At 45.1% G+C, this 16,967-nt stretch overlaps 1 protein-coding gene across 1 annotated transcript in view; it reads right to left on the bottom strand.

Moving 5' to 3' along the window:
- The window catches only part of GPR149 (G protein-coupled receptor 149), a 35,272-nt gene extending 24,993 nt beyond the window's left edge, over positions 1-10,279 (bottom strand). The window contains exons 1-2 of the mRNA XM_083739464.1: positions 8,536-10,279; positions 3,171-3,363 (exon numbers count right to left, since the gene is read on the bottom strand). Of these exons, the coding sequence (XP_083595590.1) occupies positions 3,171-3,363; positions 8,536-9,495 (1,153 nt within the window). The 5' untranslated portion in view covers positions 9,496-10,279. The remainder of the gene's footprint in view (positions 1-3,170; positions 3,364-8,535) is intronic.
- Positions 10,280-16,967: the final 6,688 nt, after the last annotated feature.

Below are 16,967 nucleotides of genomic sequence, written 5' to 3' on the forward strand. Positions count from 1 at the left end.
TGTTTGGAGGCTAGATGTGCAAGGGATTATATGGATAGCCCTATGCTGCATGCAGAAAATCTCTGGATCAAAGCTTTAAACCAGGGATGGGAACCCTGTGGCTCGCCAGCTGTTATTGGACTACAGCTTCCACCAGTCACAGCCAGCGTGACCATTGTTCAGGGATGGTGTAAGTTGTAGTTCAGCAACATCTAGAGAACCGCAGGTTCCCCATCCCCATTGTTTATCATTCCCAGTCTTTGGAACAGATGGGATAGAAATAGAAGCAAGCTAAAAGGGGATTTTCCAAAGAGTCCACTTAAAGAAATATAGTGTGGGCTTTTTGCTTTTATAAGGTCCTTCTTACTGCTAGTGGCTAGTTAGATGGGGGCTAACCCCCAGATCAAGGACACGGGTGGTGCTGTGGGTTAAACCACAGAGCCTAGGACTTGCCGATCAGAGGGTCGGCGGTTCGAATCCCCGCGATGGGGTGACCTTCTGTTACTTGGTCCCTGCTCCTGCCAACCTAACAGTTCGAAAGCACCTCAAATGCAAGTAGATAAATAGGTACCACTCCGGCGGGAAGGTAAACGGTGTTTCCGTGTGCTGCTCTGGTTCGCCAGAAGCGGCTTAGTCATGCTGGCCACATGACCCAGAAGCTGTACGCCGGCTCCCTTGGCCAATAAAGCGAGATGAGCGCCGCAACCCCAGAGTCGGTCACGACTGGACCTAATGGTCAGGGGTCCCTTTACCCTTTACCTTTAACCCCCAGATCACTGACCCGATCTGGGCTCCCTTGCAATTATTTTGCTCACCCAAGAAACTACATATTGGGTAGCTGCTGCAGCAGCAGAAAGAACAAGAAACTGAGCAGGCACATCACTGGAATGCAGAGAGATTAGTGCACTTGTGAGGATACAAATCTGATACAGCAGATCAGTCATTTTTATGAACAGAGAGGGACTGATACCTGGCCCCTGCCCACAGATCTGCATGGATCAGCCAATAAGTGGTGTGTATGTGTGTTTCTGTGTCTGCATGCATGCAATGTCACACCCAGCTTTTGCCACACCCACTCCTGGCATGTGATCCCCCTGGGAATTGGACAAGGGTTTGGCGCTTGGGCTACCCCTGCCTTAGCAGTATGCATGGCATCTTTACCAAGTATCAAGCAGAAAACCTATTTGCTTTGCCCAAACATTTGGAGAACATTAGCTGTTTAGTTCTTACAACTCACTTGTGTTGTTAAGAATCTGCACCTTGAGGATTTTAATCTATTTCTTTTATCTGCTTTAGTTATTAAATTGTTTTCTTATTGTTCTTGTTCAGTCTGGATGAGTTTTAATTGTACTGCATGTACCATGCTCAGAGTTTGGTTATGTTGGGGCGGTGGTGGGGCTGGTTTATAATTATTCTAAATAAATATATTAAGGTCATTCTGGCACTGGGCACATGAGCTATATTTTAAGTTGCTTAATTCTGCATGGTAAATATTTTGCATGGGGTCCTGGAGAGATAGAATAGCTCTTGGCAAAAAATAAAACAAAAGGAAAATTCAGTTTCGAAACAATTAGGTAATCATTGCTTTGCCATCTGTCACATATTTCACTTTGTAAATATTGTATCGGAGCCAGAGCCAGTTTGTTACAAAGCACTATCAGGAACAAATTGCTTCTTGACACACAGCAAACACTGTAGTTGGGGAAACAGGTTCTGAAAGATCCAGAGAAAGAATCAATTTAGAGCAAAAGTCATCTCCGTCATAAGCATAGATCCATTTTCAAGAAGATTTTTGTAACAACCCTGGTCAAACTACTGAAAAATGTTCTGTTCTGCGCTGTCTATAAAGACTGCAGGTGGGAGTTCATGTTGAGAGATTCAGGACCAACAAGAGGAGGTAATTCTTCACACAGAACATATCTAGACTATAGAATCTGCACCCGAAAGATGGGAGTGATGGCCATCAGTTTGGATAGCTTCAGAGGGGAATTAGAGGAATTTGTGGAGGATAAGGTTATCAATGGCTATTGAAGCACCATGCCTCTGAAGACCAGTTGCTGGAGAACAACAACAGGAGAGTCCCTGTGGGCTTCTCCAAAGCATCTTCTTGTCCCCTGTGGGAATGCTGGATTAGATAGGTCTTCGGTTTCATCCAGCAGAGCTCTGCACTGTGCACATTTAGATATCAGATATCCTCCTTAAATGTAGATAGCCATGATTCTGAGGTTACATACATAGAATCAAGGCACATGGAGCTGGGACACTGAAGCATCAATCTAGTCACCTTGTCCAGAAGAGAGGCTCTCTTTTGGAGGAAGAAAGATCACACACTGGACTTTGGGAGGGATATAAATTTAATAAAGTAAACAAACTGCTGCTCTCTCATCTACACCTTAAAAAAAAAGCCAGTGTAGATAGTGTTACTCGGATCAGTGAGACCAATGTTTAAATCCCAGCACAGTCATTAAGTTCACTGGGTGACCTTCACTATAGCTCTATCTTGTCGATTTCCTCATGTGCTTAACCATTGCATGCAGGGGAGAGTGGGGTCATGCTTGCTAGCCCTGCCCCTTCATCACATCCTCACCAGCCTTGCCCTTCCACCAGCCACACACTGGGGCTGAAGGTCCAAAATACTTGACGACCTCTCCCCCTTGTAGCCATATGCTGTTAAAAACCAGGTTTATCAGTGAGGAGGCATTATCCAATATTGTTGATGGGCTGTGCTTGACTTGGTTGGTTACAAGTTGTTCAGAACTGGACAGCTCAGGGATTTCAAACGAAGCAGCACAGGAAAGCATCTTGTGCTAAGTCAGACCACTGGGTCTATCTAACGTATTCTTTGCACTATCTGGAGGCAGCTTTCCAGGGCTTCAGAGACTGGGCATTCTTAGCCTTCGTTGGAGATTGAACTTGAGATCTGCTGCATGCAAAACAAATGCTCTACCACAGATCCAGAGGGATCAAGGAAGTTACCATGGGTGAAAACCACATATTCCTAGCTTGGTGGTGTTCATGTTGAACAGCAATTCACATAATATAAGAAAGGGACATGAAAGCACCATGTGGACCAGATTTTGATGAAACAAGCTGTAACTGCGCAGTTTTCCCTGGGAAGGGGAAGTTGTTCAGGGCCAGGCAGAATCAGAAGCTTAGCCTCCAGTCCCTTCCCATCATCCTTCTGTACTTACTTTTGCCTTCCTCTGAGGATACAGTGTAGACATTCCTTCTGCAGTTGATGATGCAGCCGCAAGGCAGGTGACTCCAGTGTTCTGACAAGACAAATACTGGGGTGACAGTAACGGCTAGCAGCGTTAGCAGAAAGCTGAATATCTCAAAGGAAAGGCTTTGAAACCCAACAGTGTGTTGAACAACCATTTGAATCTGAAAGAGAGAGGCATTTCAAAGAAATTAGAAAAACTCTAGTTGTCTGTTACTATGAGTAAAAGGAATAAAAACAAACCATACAAGGGTAAATGGAAAACTGTGCGCGCCATCTCTCAGTTGCTCACAGAGGGTTGTAGATAGTGCTGCTCCAGCAAAGTTCCACTGTTGCAATGGGACTTCCGTCTCATCTCTTATATACACACAAATCTGCTCCCAACAGTCCCCCAACACTCTGGAGCTGATTTTGGAGGTGCACAGGAGACTGGAAGAGACTGGCAAGAGAGATAAAGCTCCATTGCATGCACAGAAGAGCTGCAGGGCTGGATATGACCCATCATCTGCAAAAAAAAGTCCTATTGAACCTAATAGAACTTACAAAATACATATGATTGCAGTATATTAAGCTTTTATAAATCATGTTCATTTAAGCATGGGCTTAACACTCCTACTGAAATCAACCAGGCATTTAAATGTTTTTGCTGGATTGTGTCCAACCTGTTGCGGGGTGAGTTTTGTGAGGAGGGAGCAGCTGCTTTAATGTGAGACTCTAGCCCTATTCAGGTGATGCATGAGTGTGTGAATTCATTAAAATAAACAAATTAAAAATGAGCTCAATTTGTTTTATTCACATAGAGAGTCAAACAAATGAATTCTGAGTGCACAGCGTATTCATTTCTCATTTGTTTTGTTCATTTTCATATTTGTTTTTATTGACATAGAGAAATAACCAACTTTCTGCACAGGTTACAGGAAGGAGGGAAGAGAAATAAGAAATAGAATAAAATGAGGAGCCTTTTCTTTGTGTCTTTGAAATTTGGTAAGTCTGGTTCCTTGGAGGAATAGAATAAGTCTTGCCTGAAAGTATCATACCAGTGGAATGTGGAATACAGATGTTACAAGCAGCTGACTCTTGGTGGCTCTAATTAGGCCCCTGGGATGGAGGTTCTTCACCTCTGCAATATAGCCTATGCTTAGGTCCAATATTCTTAAATTGTGGTGCCCAGAACTGGACACAGTATTCCAGGTGTTGTCTGACCAAGGCAGAATGGAGTGGTATTATGACTTCCCTTTATCGGGACACTATACTTCTGTTGATACAACCTAGAATAGCATTAGCTTATTTTGCTTTTGCATCACCCTGTTGACTCATGTTAAGCTTCTGGTCTACCAAGACCCCTAGATCCATTTTACACGTTCTACTAGTAAGCCGACACGGGTGGCGCTGTGGGTTAAGCTACACAGTCTAGGACTTGCCGATCAGAAGGTCCGCGGTTTGAATCCCCGCGTCGGGGTGAGCTCCCGTTGCTCGGTCCCTGCTCCTGCCAACCTAGCAATTCGAAAGCACATCAAAGTGCAAGTAGATAAATAGGTACTGCTCCGGCGGGAAGGAAAACGGCGTTTCCGTGCGCTGCTCTGGTTCGCCAGCAGTGGCTTAGTCATGCTGGCCACATGACCCAGAAGCTGTATGCCGGCTCCCTCGGCCAATAAAGCAAGATGAGCACCGCAACCCCAGAGTCGGCCACGACTGGACCTAATGGTCAGGGGTCCCTTTAACTTTACTAGTAAGCCAGGTGTCCCCCACCCTCTTACATTTGTGTAGCTGGTGGTTCCTGCCTAAGTGCAGAACTTTACATTTCTCCTATTGAAATTCATTTTCTTAGATTTGGCCCACTTGTCCAATGTGTTAATGTCATCCTGAATCCCAATTCTGCCTTCTGCAACATTAGCTACCCATCCCAGCTTGGTGTCAGCTACAAATTTGATGGGCATCCCCTCAATTTCTTCATCCATGTCATTTATAAAGATGTTGAACAACAATGGGACAAGGACAGAACACTGTGGCAGTGGGGCACCCCACTTTTTTCCCTGGATGATGAGGAACCATTGGTGAACACTCTTTGGTTTCGGTTACTCCACCAGCTACAAATCTACTTAACAGTAACCACATCCAGCCTACATTTTACCAACTTCTCCACAAGAACAAGAAGTGTTTAAAATGGAGAGGCTCTCATGAATGAGACGATAGCAAGCCCGTTGGACACGTTCCCCAGCCAACATGCAATCAACATCAGTTTGTAAATGGCTCTATGCATGTGTGTGTGGATATACCGTATGTGTATAGAGAACCATGATTCTTCAGGGTTCATGTCTCTGAAGACTCAGGACAGGTTAAAAAAAGTACTGCATTATGCAGCAGCAGTGCATAGTTAAACTATAGAACTCGCTCCCTTGGGAGGCAATGATGGCCACCAACCTAGATGGCTTTGAAAGAAGATTAGGTGGATTCATGAAGGAGAGGGCTATTGATAGCTACAAGCCATGATGGCTATCCCCTGCCTCCCTAGTTGGAAGTAGCAATGCTTATCCATATCAGTTTCTGGAAACCACAGGAGGGGATAGTGTTCTTGTCCTTGGGCTCTGTTTCTGGATTTCCTATAGGCATCCAGTTGGACTAGGATGCTGGACTAGATGGGTCACTGGCCTGTTTCATCAGGCTCTTCTTATGTTCTCCTGTTCATAACTGGCTTGTCTTGGCAGCTAGTTTGTTTGATGAACCTACATTTAACTCTACCATCCCTGTGGCACTATTTGTCACAGCTGTGATTTTACCATACAGATGCAAATGCGTTAGGCAGGAATTTTGGTCCAGAGGAACTTGAGGAGGGCTCCATGATCTCTCACACTGGGAAACCCACATCTTAAGGGGCTATGGGGCATAGAGCAGCCCATCTTTGTTTCTGAATATCACCATTACTGCACCCGTTGGGAAGAGCTACAGTCACAGGAATAGCATTGGTGGTTGGTAGAGTTGGCTTCCTGCCCATCTCCCATCATGATGTATTAGTTTGGTGTGGTCAAGGCTTTCGGGCAGCATTTTGCATCTGGAACAAGATCGCCAGAATCCCATGCCTTTCCTCAGTCAAGCTGTACTAGATACAGTGTGTGGCTGATCTTCTCCCATGGTTCTGTGTCATGAGTATTATTTCCTCTCATCTCTCCCCTGCTCCTGGTACACACCCATTTGCCATAGGCACACTTAAACCACCTTGAATCATACATGTGTACACCAAAGGTAATGTGTGAAGTCGCCTTTTATTTTAAAGAATCCACGAGGAATAATTGAATTCAGAACAGAATTTATCCACATATTTGCTTGTGTCTTTTGGGGTTTGAATTGAGGATTATGTGGGCTGTTCCATTATGTATATTTACAATCTCTAATTTCTCACTGCATTGTATTCATGCTCTAGAATCCCATGACTTCTGTATGCTCATTATCTTTTTTTGTTGTTGTTAAAACCTTGGTTCTTAGGAATGCACCTGCTGTAGTACAGTTTTTGATAGCCCACTGTTTCTTGAAAGCCTGTGCATAACCTTAACCTTTAATTTCAATAACTCCCGGTACACTCTAAATATGTAACAGTGTAATATTTGTGGCATTTTAAAACAGGGATGGACACCACAGTGCCCTCCAAATAATTTGGATTCCCAACTCCCATCAGCCCAGGCCAACATTGCCAGTAGACCAGCTACATCTATAGGGCACCATAGTGGTTAACCCTATTTTAAAAGAATGCAGGTCTCAATAGGCATTGGCTCTGAAGCCCAGATACACAATGAGGTTGCCATCTACAAAAAGATACATGGTTGTAAGCCAGTTAGGCTTACCTGGGCGTATGCCCCACGGAACCCATCAGGGCTTGCTTCTGGTCTCTTGCACTGCTGGTCTCTAAAGTGTTGGTGCAGCTTGAAACCAGCATTCCTGTTCCTCTGGAATCTGTCGAAGGCGAGCTCTGTGACTTTGAATCCTGACAGATGCTGAGAAGCAAATGTTCCAGTGCAACTCCCATCTGTGTCAGTTGCTTCAAGTGAAACAATAAATATTGATGCCTTTGCTCTGGCAGAGAAGTAGCTTTGACCCTGAGGCTATTAATAAAAGTCCACTTGAGGTAATGCTGGGAGACAGAAACACACCTCTCAGATGATGGCACTGATAATGATGATAGATGACTTATACAGTACCATCAATGAGTGTCGTTTCGCAAGGAAAAGAGAAGGTACCTACTGCCACAAACCTTACAGTCTAAATCTCACTGGTGAGGAGGCCACAGAGGGAGGGGGGAACCACATTCAATGGTGCTGACTCCCAGGAAAGTATGCTTAGAAATTCAACCATAATCACAGTTGATTTGAAGGTCAACTCAAAGGCTTCAGGGTCAAGGTGAATTTGGGGAAAGGAACTGGAGAAGAAGAGAAAACTTAAAGCAGAGGATTCTTAGTCCAAGGCATTCGCATGTGCTTTGTGTGGCCCTGAGTGAGTTTCACAGGTGTCACACAGCACTTATCTGCACCCTGAAGCAAAGCAGTTTTCAGCAGCTCTCATTATTTACAAAACCATAAGCAAACACACAAACCTTTGCTTCTGAGACACATTTCCATTTTACAGCCTCTGGCAACCCACCACCAAAGGGTGTGCCTCGGAGCCAGGAAAGGAGGATTCTGCAGATGCTCCGATTAATTTCATGCAGTCAACCCGCGGCCTGTCCAGTTGCTTGAAAAAGTAGCCCTTGGCCTGCCCTTCCAAGTAGTTTTCTTGTTTGACTCACTCTGCAATGCTTATTCGTAGAATGCTTACCCTAGCATAAAACTAGAGTCAATTAAGTAATTAGCTGGAGCCTTGGTTTGGCATGATCCTTTGTCGATGCCCATGAAAACATATGTTCAATACAAATCTATTCACCCAAATCTAGATAATCAGAACGTGTAATTAAAAGCCCAGCCCTTTCCATAAGAAGACACTGATATGCATGGAGGGGGCTCTTGCACACTCAGCGAACTCAAATGTTGCTGATACAGGATTTGCCAGCATACTAACAGCACAGGGTTTGATTGAAATGACAATAATATATGCAATGAATCTCTGGTGGGCGATCCGTTTAACTCTTAGTAGCTGATTTGATGGTCTTACAGGATAAAATGATTAAAAAGCAAACAAGCCAGTAACTTTTAACTGGACTATCTGGTGTTGAAGATGTCCAGTGCAAGTTACATGGGAAAGTTGCCTCATTTGCTCTGTGTTCAATGGCATGTTTTAAATTTCATCCAAAACTCCCCCCCCCCAGCCCCCAGAACATTACAAATAGAGAAAGAAACTTGGTTTGATTTTACCATCATTGGGAGCCAAAGTGTGACTTTGGTCAGCGCCAGAATCAGGGAAAAGCGCTTCTGAGCAAATTCCACAGTGAGGGTTCGGCTGTTGTAGGGCCCCTCTTGCATGCCGTAGCGATCCAGTCCATAATGGTCCACTGGGCTTTGCCTAACTTTGAGGTCAGCATTTGGAGAAGCGCCTTGGAAATGCTTCAAGGTTTTGCTCACAGTGTCTTCCGGAGAGAGGGAAGGGGTGTGACGGCTGCCAGTCGGAGGCGACCCAGGGGAGAAATAGCCTCTGGCAATTTGGTGATAATCGTCGTACAGATGCTGCTGCTCATCTGAACACAGCAGCTGATAAATTAAAGGGATGGAGAGCACGAGGAGGAGGCAGAAGCACAGCGAGTAGACGATAAAGAGAAATAAAATGTAAGAGCTTGTGCAGTCTGTCAGGCACCCCCAAGGGGTGGAGGCATAGCTACCCCAGCCGCAAAGAGGCAAAATACAGATTAGTAGGCTGACCATCCAGATAGTGAGAACGGCCCAGACCATGCTGACCGGCCTCTTGGTGGCCCCTTGGCCGGTTCCCATCTTGCTTAAGCTGTAGAAGTTATAAGAAACTATGAGCGACCCCATCAGATTGCTGGAAAAGCCCTGGAATAAGTACAGCAACGCCGAAGCCGTGCACAAGGTCTGGGGGAGCATCTCATCTGACCAATGCTTGAGCATGAAGATGGTTGCTGGCACCACACTGATCAGATCGTCCACTGTCAAAGAAGTCACCAGCATGGATACAGTACTTTTGCTCTGCATCCTCAGCAGAGACACCAGCGAATAGATGCTGCCCAAGAGGGCGGTGAACGTGATGATAAAAGTCAAGGAGAAAAGGAAGAGATTCAAAGGCTTCTGCCCTTTGGGTATATCCATAATCCCGTGGTGGCTCGTCCCGTTTGATGAGACATTGCTCAGAGTGACCGACATGGTTCTTGGGATGGGTGGGGTGTTATTTTGCCTTCCCACCAATTCTGGGAGTTGTCATCTGAGGACACAAAAACTGTTGGCTTCACTGTGAATTTCTGATCTTCTCCGCCAAGTTTGTTGGACTGCATAGATAGATCCCTTGTCCAGCACCCTTTTTCCTGGAGACCTGCTTAGGATGCAGTCAAGCAAGCCCAGCCAAGCTGTCACTTGAGAGAGAGAGAGAAAAAGAGCACATGGTTTGAAAAAGGAGCATTAAGTGCCAGGGAGGAAAAGATGCAAGAAAATAAGGCAACGTGATTTCTCTGTTTTTGAATGGGTCCCGGATCCTCTCGATCAAGTTTAGCTCTGCAAGTCAGACGCGTCCAGCAGGTACCAGAAAACGTGCCGTAGTGGAAAGAAAGGAAAATCTCGGTCTCACGCTGCCGGCTGAGAAGGAACTATAGCAGCGGGGGGAGAAAAGGAGAAGCTCGTTGGCTCGCTCTGCACTATTCAGAGCTGCAGGAGGGAGGAGTCAGATAGAAGCCGGGTAGCAGAAGAGAGGAAAGTGTCTTTCTCAACGGAGCTGGCTCTCCGAGCAGGAGCCAAGGAAGAGGGGCGCGCCCTCGCCAAGCCACGCCCTCGACGCTGACACTTCCATCCAGCGCAAAAAAAAGGAGAGACCTGCTGCGAGCCAGAAATGTCACCTCTCCCAAGTCCGGGAGAGGCTCCAGGCAGCTGCAACCTTCAGCAGTGCCATTGCTATCGCTTAAACCGTACTTTTGGCTCACCACGGAGAAGGGCGCGCGGGGATGCCATTTAGCCAAAAGGATGTACTCTCGATCACACCAAAATGCTGCGTTTGAGATACATTTAGGGCACGTTAGATGCACTTCTCTCTCCCCGCCCTCGCCCCAGCTAGCCATTCAAAATCCACACAGAGCAATGCTTTCATGAAGCCACCCAAACGTCACGAAATAGTGAGCAAGCTTTTGAGGTCTCCAGAACTCTTCATCAGGGAGGGTATTAAGCAAAGGGTGGCGGGAAGCAGCTTGGTGTTAAAGCCACAAAGGCTGTATTGTTAGAGTAGTTAGGGAGGCAAGGAAGTACTGGTGCACAGTTAGACTATGGAACTCACTCCCACAAGAGGGAGTGATTATGACCACCAGCTCGGATGCCTTTAAAAAGAACACTAGGCAAATTCACGAAGGAGAAAGCTATCAGTGGTTACTAGCCATGGGCAGAGGCATTAATGCTTCTGAATACCAATTGCTAGAAGCCATGGCAGCGGGGGGGGGGGGGAGAGAGCTCTAGGGCCAAATGCCGCAAGCTTTCCTCATATGGCAGTGGCTCCACCCCCTTGATCTTTTTGGTATCCCTTTTCTGAACCTTTTCCAACTTGTTCAATACCCTTTTTGAGGTAAGATGACCAGAACCGTGCAGTATTCCAAATGGGTTTGCAGCATAGATTTATGCAATGGTATGATGTTCGCAGTTTTATTTTCAATTCTTTTCCTAATTACCACTAGCATGAAATTAGCTTTTTTCCACAACAGTGCACAGGGTCAACACCTTCATTGAGCTACCAACTACTATGACCCCAAAGTCTCGTGCCTGGTGAGTCACCACCAGCTCAGAGCATATATTTCTGAAATTATGATTATTATTATTTTTGCTCCATTACTGTACACTTCTTTACGTTGAATTGCATTTGCCATTCACTCCTTTTGGAGAAGCCCTTTCGGAGCTCTTCACAATCTTCTCGTTCTTAATAACCCTGAACAATTTAGTACCATCAGCAAAAATTGGCCACCTCGTTACTTACCCCTCAGTAGTTAATAAAATAAATTTAATTTGGATATGGATGACTTGTGCGGCTCCAAAATGCAAAGCCTGATGGAACGTCCAAAACTCCTGAGCTCTAAGTACAAGCTAGAACTGAAAATTGATGGACCACGTGACTAGCCCGCTGAAAAATTTGCAGAGTGGGGGGGGGGGCTGTGATTTTTCTCGCTGATTGGGAGAGGGTGCTGCGCTGACAAATGGTAACCTAACTGACAATTTGCATGGGTCTTACACAAAAACCATTATCTGAATTTTTATTGGGCATTTGTTCCTGTGGAGAGTTCTGACTTAGATCCAGCCTCTTCTTCTCCCAGGTTCCCATTTTTCTGACAAATGGTTCATTCCATGATATTAGAAGTACCCTGTCTGTCAAGGATGCTTTAGCTGAGATTCCTGCATTGCAGGGGGTTGGACTAGATGACCCATGGGGTCCCATCCGACTCTACAATTCTACAGTTGTATGAGTCTATGCTTTGCAGAGTGGGATGCACAGAGTGGGACGGCTGAGGGCAATTGCTCACCACGTGTGTTGGGTTTGTACAGTCCTGCTTCTCTTTGCTATCTCTTTGCCTGAAGGAGCATCTCCACCCCTCTCATTCTGCCTGGACACTGAGGTCCAGCTCCGAGGGTCTTCTGGCGGTTCCCTCACTGCAAGAAGTGAGGTTACAGGGAACCAGGCAGAGAGCCTTCTCCATAGTGGTGCCCACCCTGTGGAATGCCCTCCCACCAGATGTCAGGGAAATAAACAACTATTTGACCTTTAGAAGACCTCTGAAGGCAGCCCTGTTTAGCGAAGTTTTTAACGTCTGATGTTTCATCGTGTTTTTAATATTCTGTTGGGAGCCACCCAGAGTGGCTGGGGAAACCCAGCCAGATGGGCGGGGAATAATTATTATTATGCTATCTGACATTCATCCTGATAACTTGTGCAAAGATTACAGATCAGATGGGAAGGAAGATGCACCAGACGTTTCTCCCTTCACCCCTATTATGCTGCGCTGCAACAACGTGTTACATGGAGCGAAATCCTACCATGAATTCAACAAGCCTCTTAGGTAATTCTGTGCACACTCCCACTGGGGCTGCAAACATTTCTTTCTGGAAACAATTAGCACAGAAATGAGTGATAAACATCCACTAGATTTCCAGAAGTGGCTTTTACATCATGTGAAATACACATAAAATATGAAAATTAACAGGTAAGGAAGCATTGAGAAGATGGAGTGAAGTGGCATCTGAATGCAGTTAGAGAGAGATGCAGAGAGAAAGGGGGGGGGGGGAGAAAAACCTTCCTTTCAGCTTTTGCCACCAAGAAGGGGAACAGGAAGGGGAATAAGCAGACAAGGAATAGCATTGTGGGGACACATAACTCCTGCAGTAGAGCATTTAGAGGGTCAGACTAAGGTGCTGCTATTCCAAGGGAGCAGAAAAGACTTTTTATGTACGCGACAACAGCAGCATGGATGCCACTAGCCCAGAGATGGAAAGAAGACAAAGTCCCTACCAGAGAAGAATGGCAAATTAAACTGTTGGATTATGCCAAAATGGCAAAACTGACCGGAAAGCTCAGGAACCAAGAAGACCAAAATTTTAACATAGAATGGAAGGGGGGGATTTTAATTTATCTTGGAGATCACTGTAAGCAGATGAAAACATTAGCAGGATTTCAGTAACCTTTGTTATGTAGCAAATATTATGGAGACAATGGAGTGATTTAAGATATGGACTACAGTATTGAAAAATATGCAGTAGAAAAGGTTAACAGTAGGACCCATGGAAGAGAAGGTGGGAAGTCCAGAGATTCGGAGGAATTTTAAAATATGGATGTGTATGGTTGTATTGTTATAATTTTATACTTATAAAACCAAATAAAAATTATTCCAAAAATAAAATAGAGTGTCCAATAAAACCTGGGAGATCAGGGTTCAATTCCCCATACGGCCCATGAAGCTCACTGGGTGAGGTTGGATCAGTCACTCACCCTCAACCTAACCTACCTCACAGGATTGCTGTGGAGATTAAATGAGGAAGGGGAGAACCATGTACGCCATCTTGAGTTCCTTGGAGGAAAAGATGTGATAGAAATGGAATAAACAAATAGAGATGAGGGAGTAATTTGGTTTGATTTGTAGAGAAAGGCCAACTGACCTAACTCATGATGCCTGAAACATTGCCATCCTTCAAAATGTGTACAAAACTCCATATAGTAGGGTAAAGTGTACACAAAAATACATGTATTTATGAAGATACATAGAAAATGCATTTCATAAGGGAGTTTTGCTGACAAAAATATGTTTGCTAGGCAAAATTGCAATTAAAAATGTGTATATGAAGAGAAATTCATGCTAAAATGCTAATGAGAACTATTTTTAAAAGCACACACACACAAAAGCTGAAGTGGAAATGTGAAGAACTGGACAGAAGATGGGGAAAATGAGAAACTGGAATCAACAGATTTGCCTATCCCTAGTCATGAGTACCTGATTTTTTATCTTATCAGAAAGGGAGTTTGGGGATCAGGAAGCTCCCACACCACCTTCAAATTGCACTTTCCAAGTGGAAAAGTTCCCACAAGGTAACTTACCTGTCTCAGTGTTCGAAAAGTCACATTGCTTTCTCTCAGGGATGTTGCAGAAGACATTTTATTGTGCATTCACTATGATTTGTGTTCATGATACTATTGGGCCACTCAGACACAGTCCTGCTTTTGAGGCTATTTGCACCTGCAAACATTGGGGGGGGGGGGGCAGTCCTAACTGCTTTGTTTCCAAGGCACATCCTGTAACGTCTCGCTGAAATCTCGTAACTTTTCATTCCACAAATGCCCTGGGGTCCCGAGTTACAACGGATAGTCTCCCATCGACTGACACCTTCATCAAGTCCAGAAGCCACCTGCTTCTGTGGCCATTTCACCTTGCCACTTCTGCCTGAAAGCTGGAAAGTCAGGCAGCAGATAAGTGAGTTGGCATCTTCAGTTTAGCTCCAGTACATGACAGCATCAGACTCTGCTTCCCTGCTACAGTCACCTGACAAAATGCAGACATCTCCACACAGAGCATGTCTTTTGAGAGGAATAAATGTGTATATTTAGTGAATGTCTGGGTGATCAAAGGGATAAGCTGACAGCACAGGCTAAAGGCAGAACAGCAGGCAGGTACACAATGCTATCTTTCTGCAGATAGCTCTCTCTCTCTCTGCCTCTCCACACCACCAGCAATTCAATTATAGGCTTTGGGAGTATCCTTTGTACGGCAGGATCTGCTTCTGCTCATTGCGAGCAGTTTTCAGGCCTCCGTAGTCATGCCTGACAAAGTGGATCAATACTTCAAAATAAATAATAATTATTATTATTGGCTTATTATTGGCCGTGTCACATTTGGCCAGCATTTCACAGAACTGAAAAGGATTCACGCGCTGACATGTCCAGCCCCTGCCTCAAGGTAACAGTCTGCAAATTAACTCTGTATTGTCCAGGCTTATAAGTAGAGAGCGAGAAAAAGCAAAATGGTCCAAAACCAAGGGGCCAGAAGAGTCTGCCTCATCCCATCGTCTGCTTCGGGAACTGCTGGACCTGTGTGCTACTGCCCCCATATGGTGAACCTTTGAATTGTAAGTGTCAGCAAATTAAAGACCTTCAGGCCCTGAATTGACTCCGCCCAGTAAGGCTGGCAACAGGAAGGGGTTTAATAAAGTTTCCTGTTTCCACTGAGCCTTGATTGAGCAACAAGGTGCTCCAGAGCTCTGGCATGTCCCAGTATTCTTGATTAGTTTTCAGCCTTATCCCTTGGCTGTTCTTCACCAGGGGTAATGCTAAGATATTTATTACATATGCAATGGAAATGTAAGCTGCAGACATTTGGCTTCGCTCACAAGCCTCATGGGGGAGGGGGGAATAATCAAGTTATTTGAAAGTATGTTTGCATTTTATAAAGAATAAATGATGCAAGTTAGGATAATATTTAGTACATTTATATCTTGGAACTTGGACGCAGGTGGCACTGTGGGTTAAACTACAGAGCCTAGGACTTGCTGATCAGAAGGTTGGCAGTTCGAATCCCCACGACGGGGTGAGCTCCCGTTGCCCGGTCCCTGCTCCTGCCAACCTAGTAGTTCGAAAGCACGCCAACGTGCAAGTAGATAAATAGGTACCACTCTGGCAGGAAGGTAAACAGCATTTCTGTGTGCTGCTCTGGTTCACCAGAAGCGGCTTAGTCATGCTGGCCACATGACCCGGAAGCTGTATGCCGGCTCCCTCGGCCAATAAAGCGAGATGAGCGCCGCAACCCCAGAGTTGGCCACGACTGGACCTAATGGTCAGGGGTCCCTTTACCTTTACCTATCTCGGAACTCGGGGCATTGAGCAGAGAAGTGCCATGTGATTCCTCCCCAGGCATGGACTGCAGTCTAACCTGCTTAGCTTCAGCAAGTGCAATGTCCTGTGCTGGCCTCAGACCATAACCTGGGATGTTTAGGTGCATATGAGATCTCCCTGATCCTGTTATCCTAGCCATGGGGACACAGCCCTCATAGGTGGGCAGGGGAGGAGCAGGAAGAGGGTGCACTTTCAAAGTTCTGGTGCTCATCTATAAAAAGATCTCCGTGATTTAGAACCTTAGTCCCTAAAGGAGAGGTAGCCATGCAGTGGCTTCAACAGAGTGATGTCACATAGCTCTATTTCACTTTTGCATCTCAAGCAGGTGTGACAGAGGATGTGGCTGAACTGGTGCCTGACGGTAGTAATGGACTAGATGGAAGCCAATAAATGGAAGTTCAATCCATTGGCACTCGAGGAATACTCTTAGGAAAGTTTGCACGGTTCCAACATTGCCATAGCTGTCAATCTTCCCTTTTTTTGCGGGAAATTTCCTTATTCCAGCACCATTTCCTGCTGCTTCCTGCTGCTATCCCAGATTGTTAGCTATCCCGTAGACGGTCCCCAGAACAGGTGAGGCTGCTGATCCCTTATTTTCAAATCTGAACGTTGACAGCTGTGAACATTGCCATCTTTTTGATGCTGGGTGAAGACCTTTTTATTCTCCTAAGCATTAACCGTGTTCTCTTTTTTTGGTGACCCTTTTGACAGCATCCTAGCATTCATCCTGGTGATGGGTGTGGAAGGATATTTTGGTTTTGCAATGGATTTTTGTGGGTGAACTTTTTTAGTGGGTAGTCAGCTAACTAGTGGTGGGTTGATCTGCTTTAGGTCCTATGAGATGTTCTAAAGCACTTCCTAGGTGTTAAACATTTCACAGTTATGGTCAGTGTTTCCCTCTAATATGCCAGTTTGCCATTTTTGTTGCATTTTGAATCTCGTTATATATTTTTTACGTATTGTACATCACCTAGACAAGTTATTTCAAGAAGGGGCTAACTGATAATAAATAAAATGAGTCAGAGACTCTCTCCGTCTGATCTTAAACTTTTAGTAGGGACAGTCACCAGCACTTCTTGTTCCCCTTTTCCAACCTGTAAATGCAAATATTAAGCATTCATGATCATCAAAGACATTGTAGGAATTAACCAGAGTAATGCACAACAATAGTACTACAGAACTCAGCCTCCATCCCATATGTGTAGCTGCTGGCTTCTAACACAGGGGATTTTGAGTGAAGTAATTCCCCCCATTTGTAATTGCTCTGCTGTATTATTGA

This window comes from Podarcis gaigeae (assembly GCF_964106915.1).
Source record: "Podarcis gaigeae genome assembly, chromosome: 5".
NCBI classification, from domain to species: Eukaryota; Metazoa; Chordata; class Lepidosauria; order Squamata; family Lacertidae; genus Podarcis; species Podarcis gaigeae.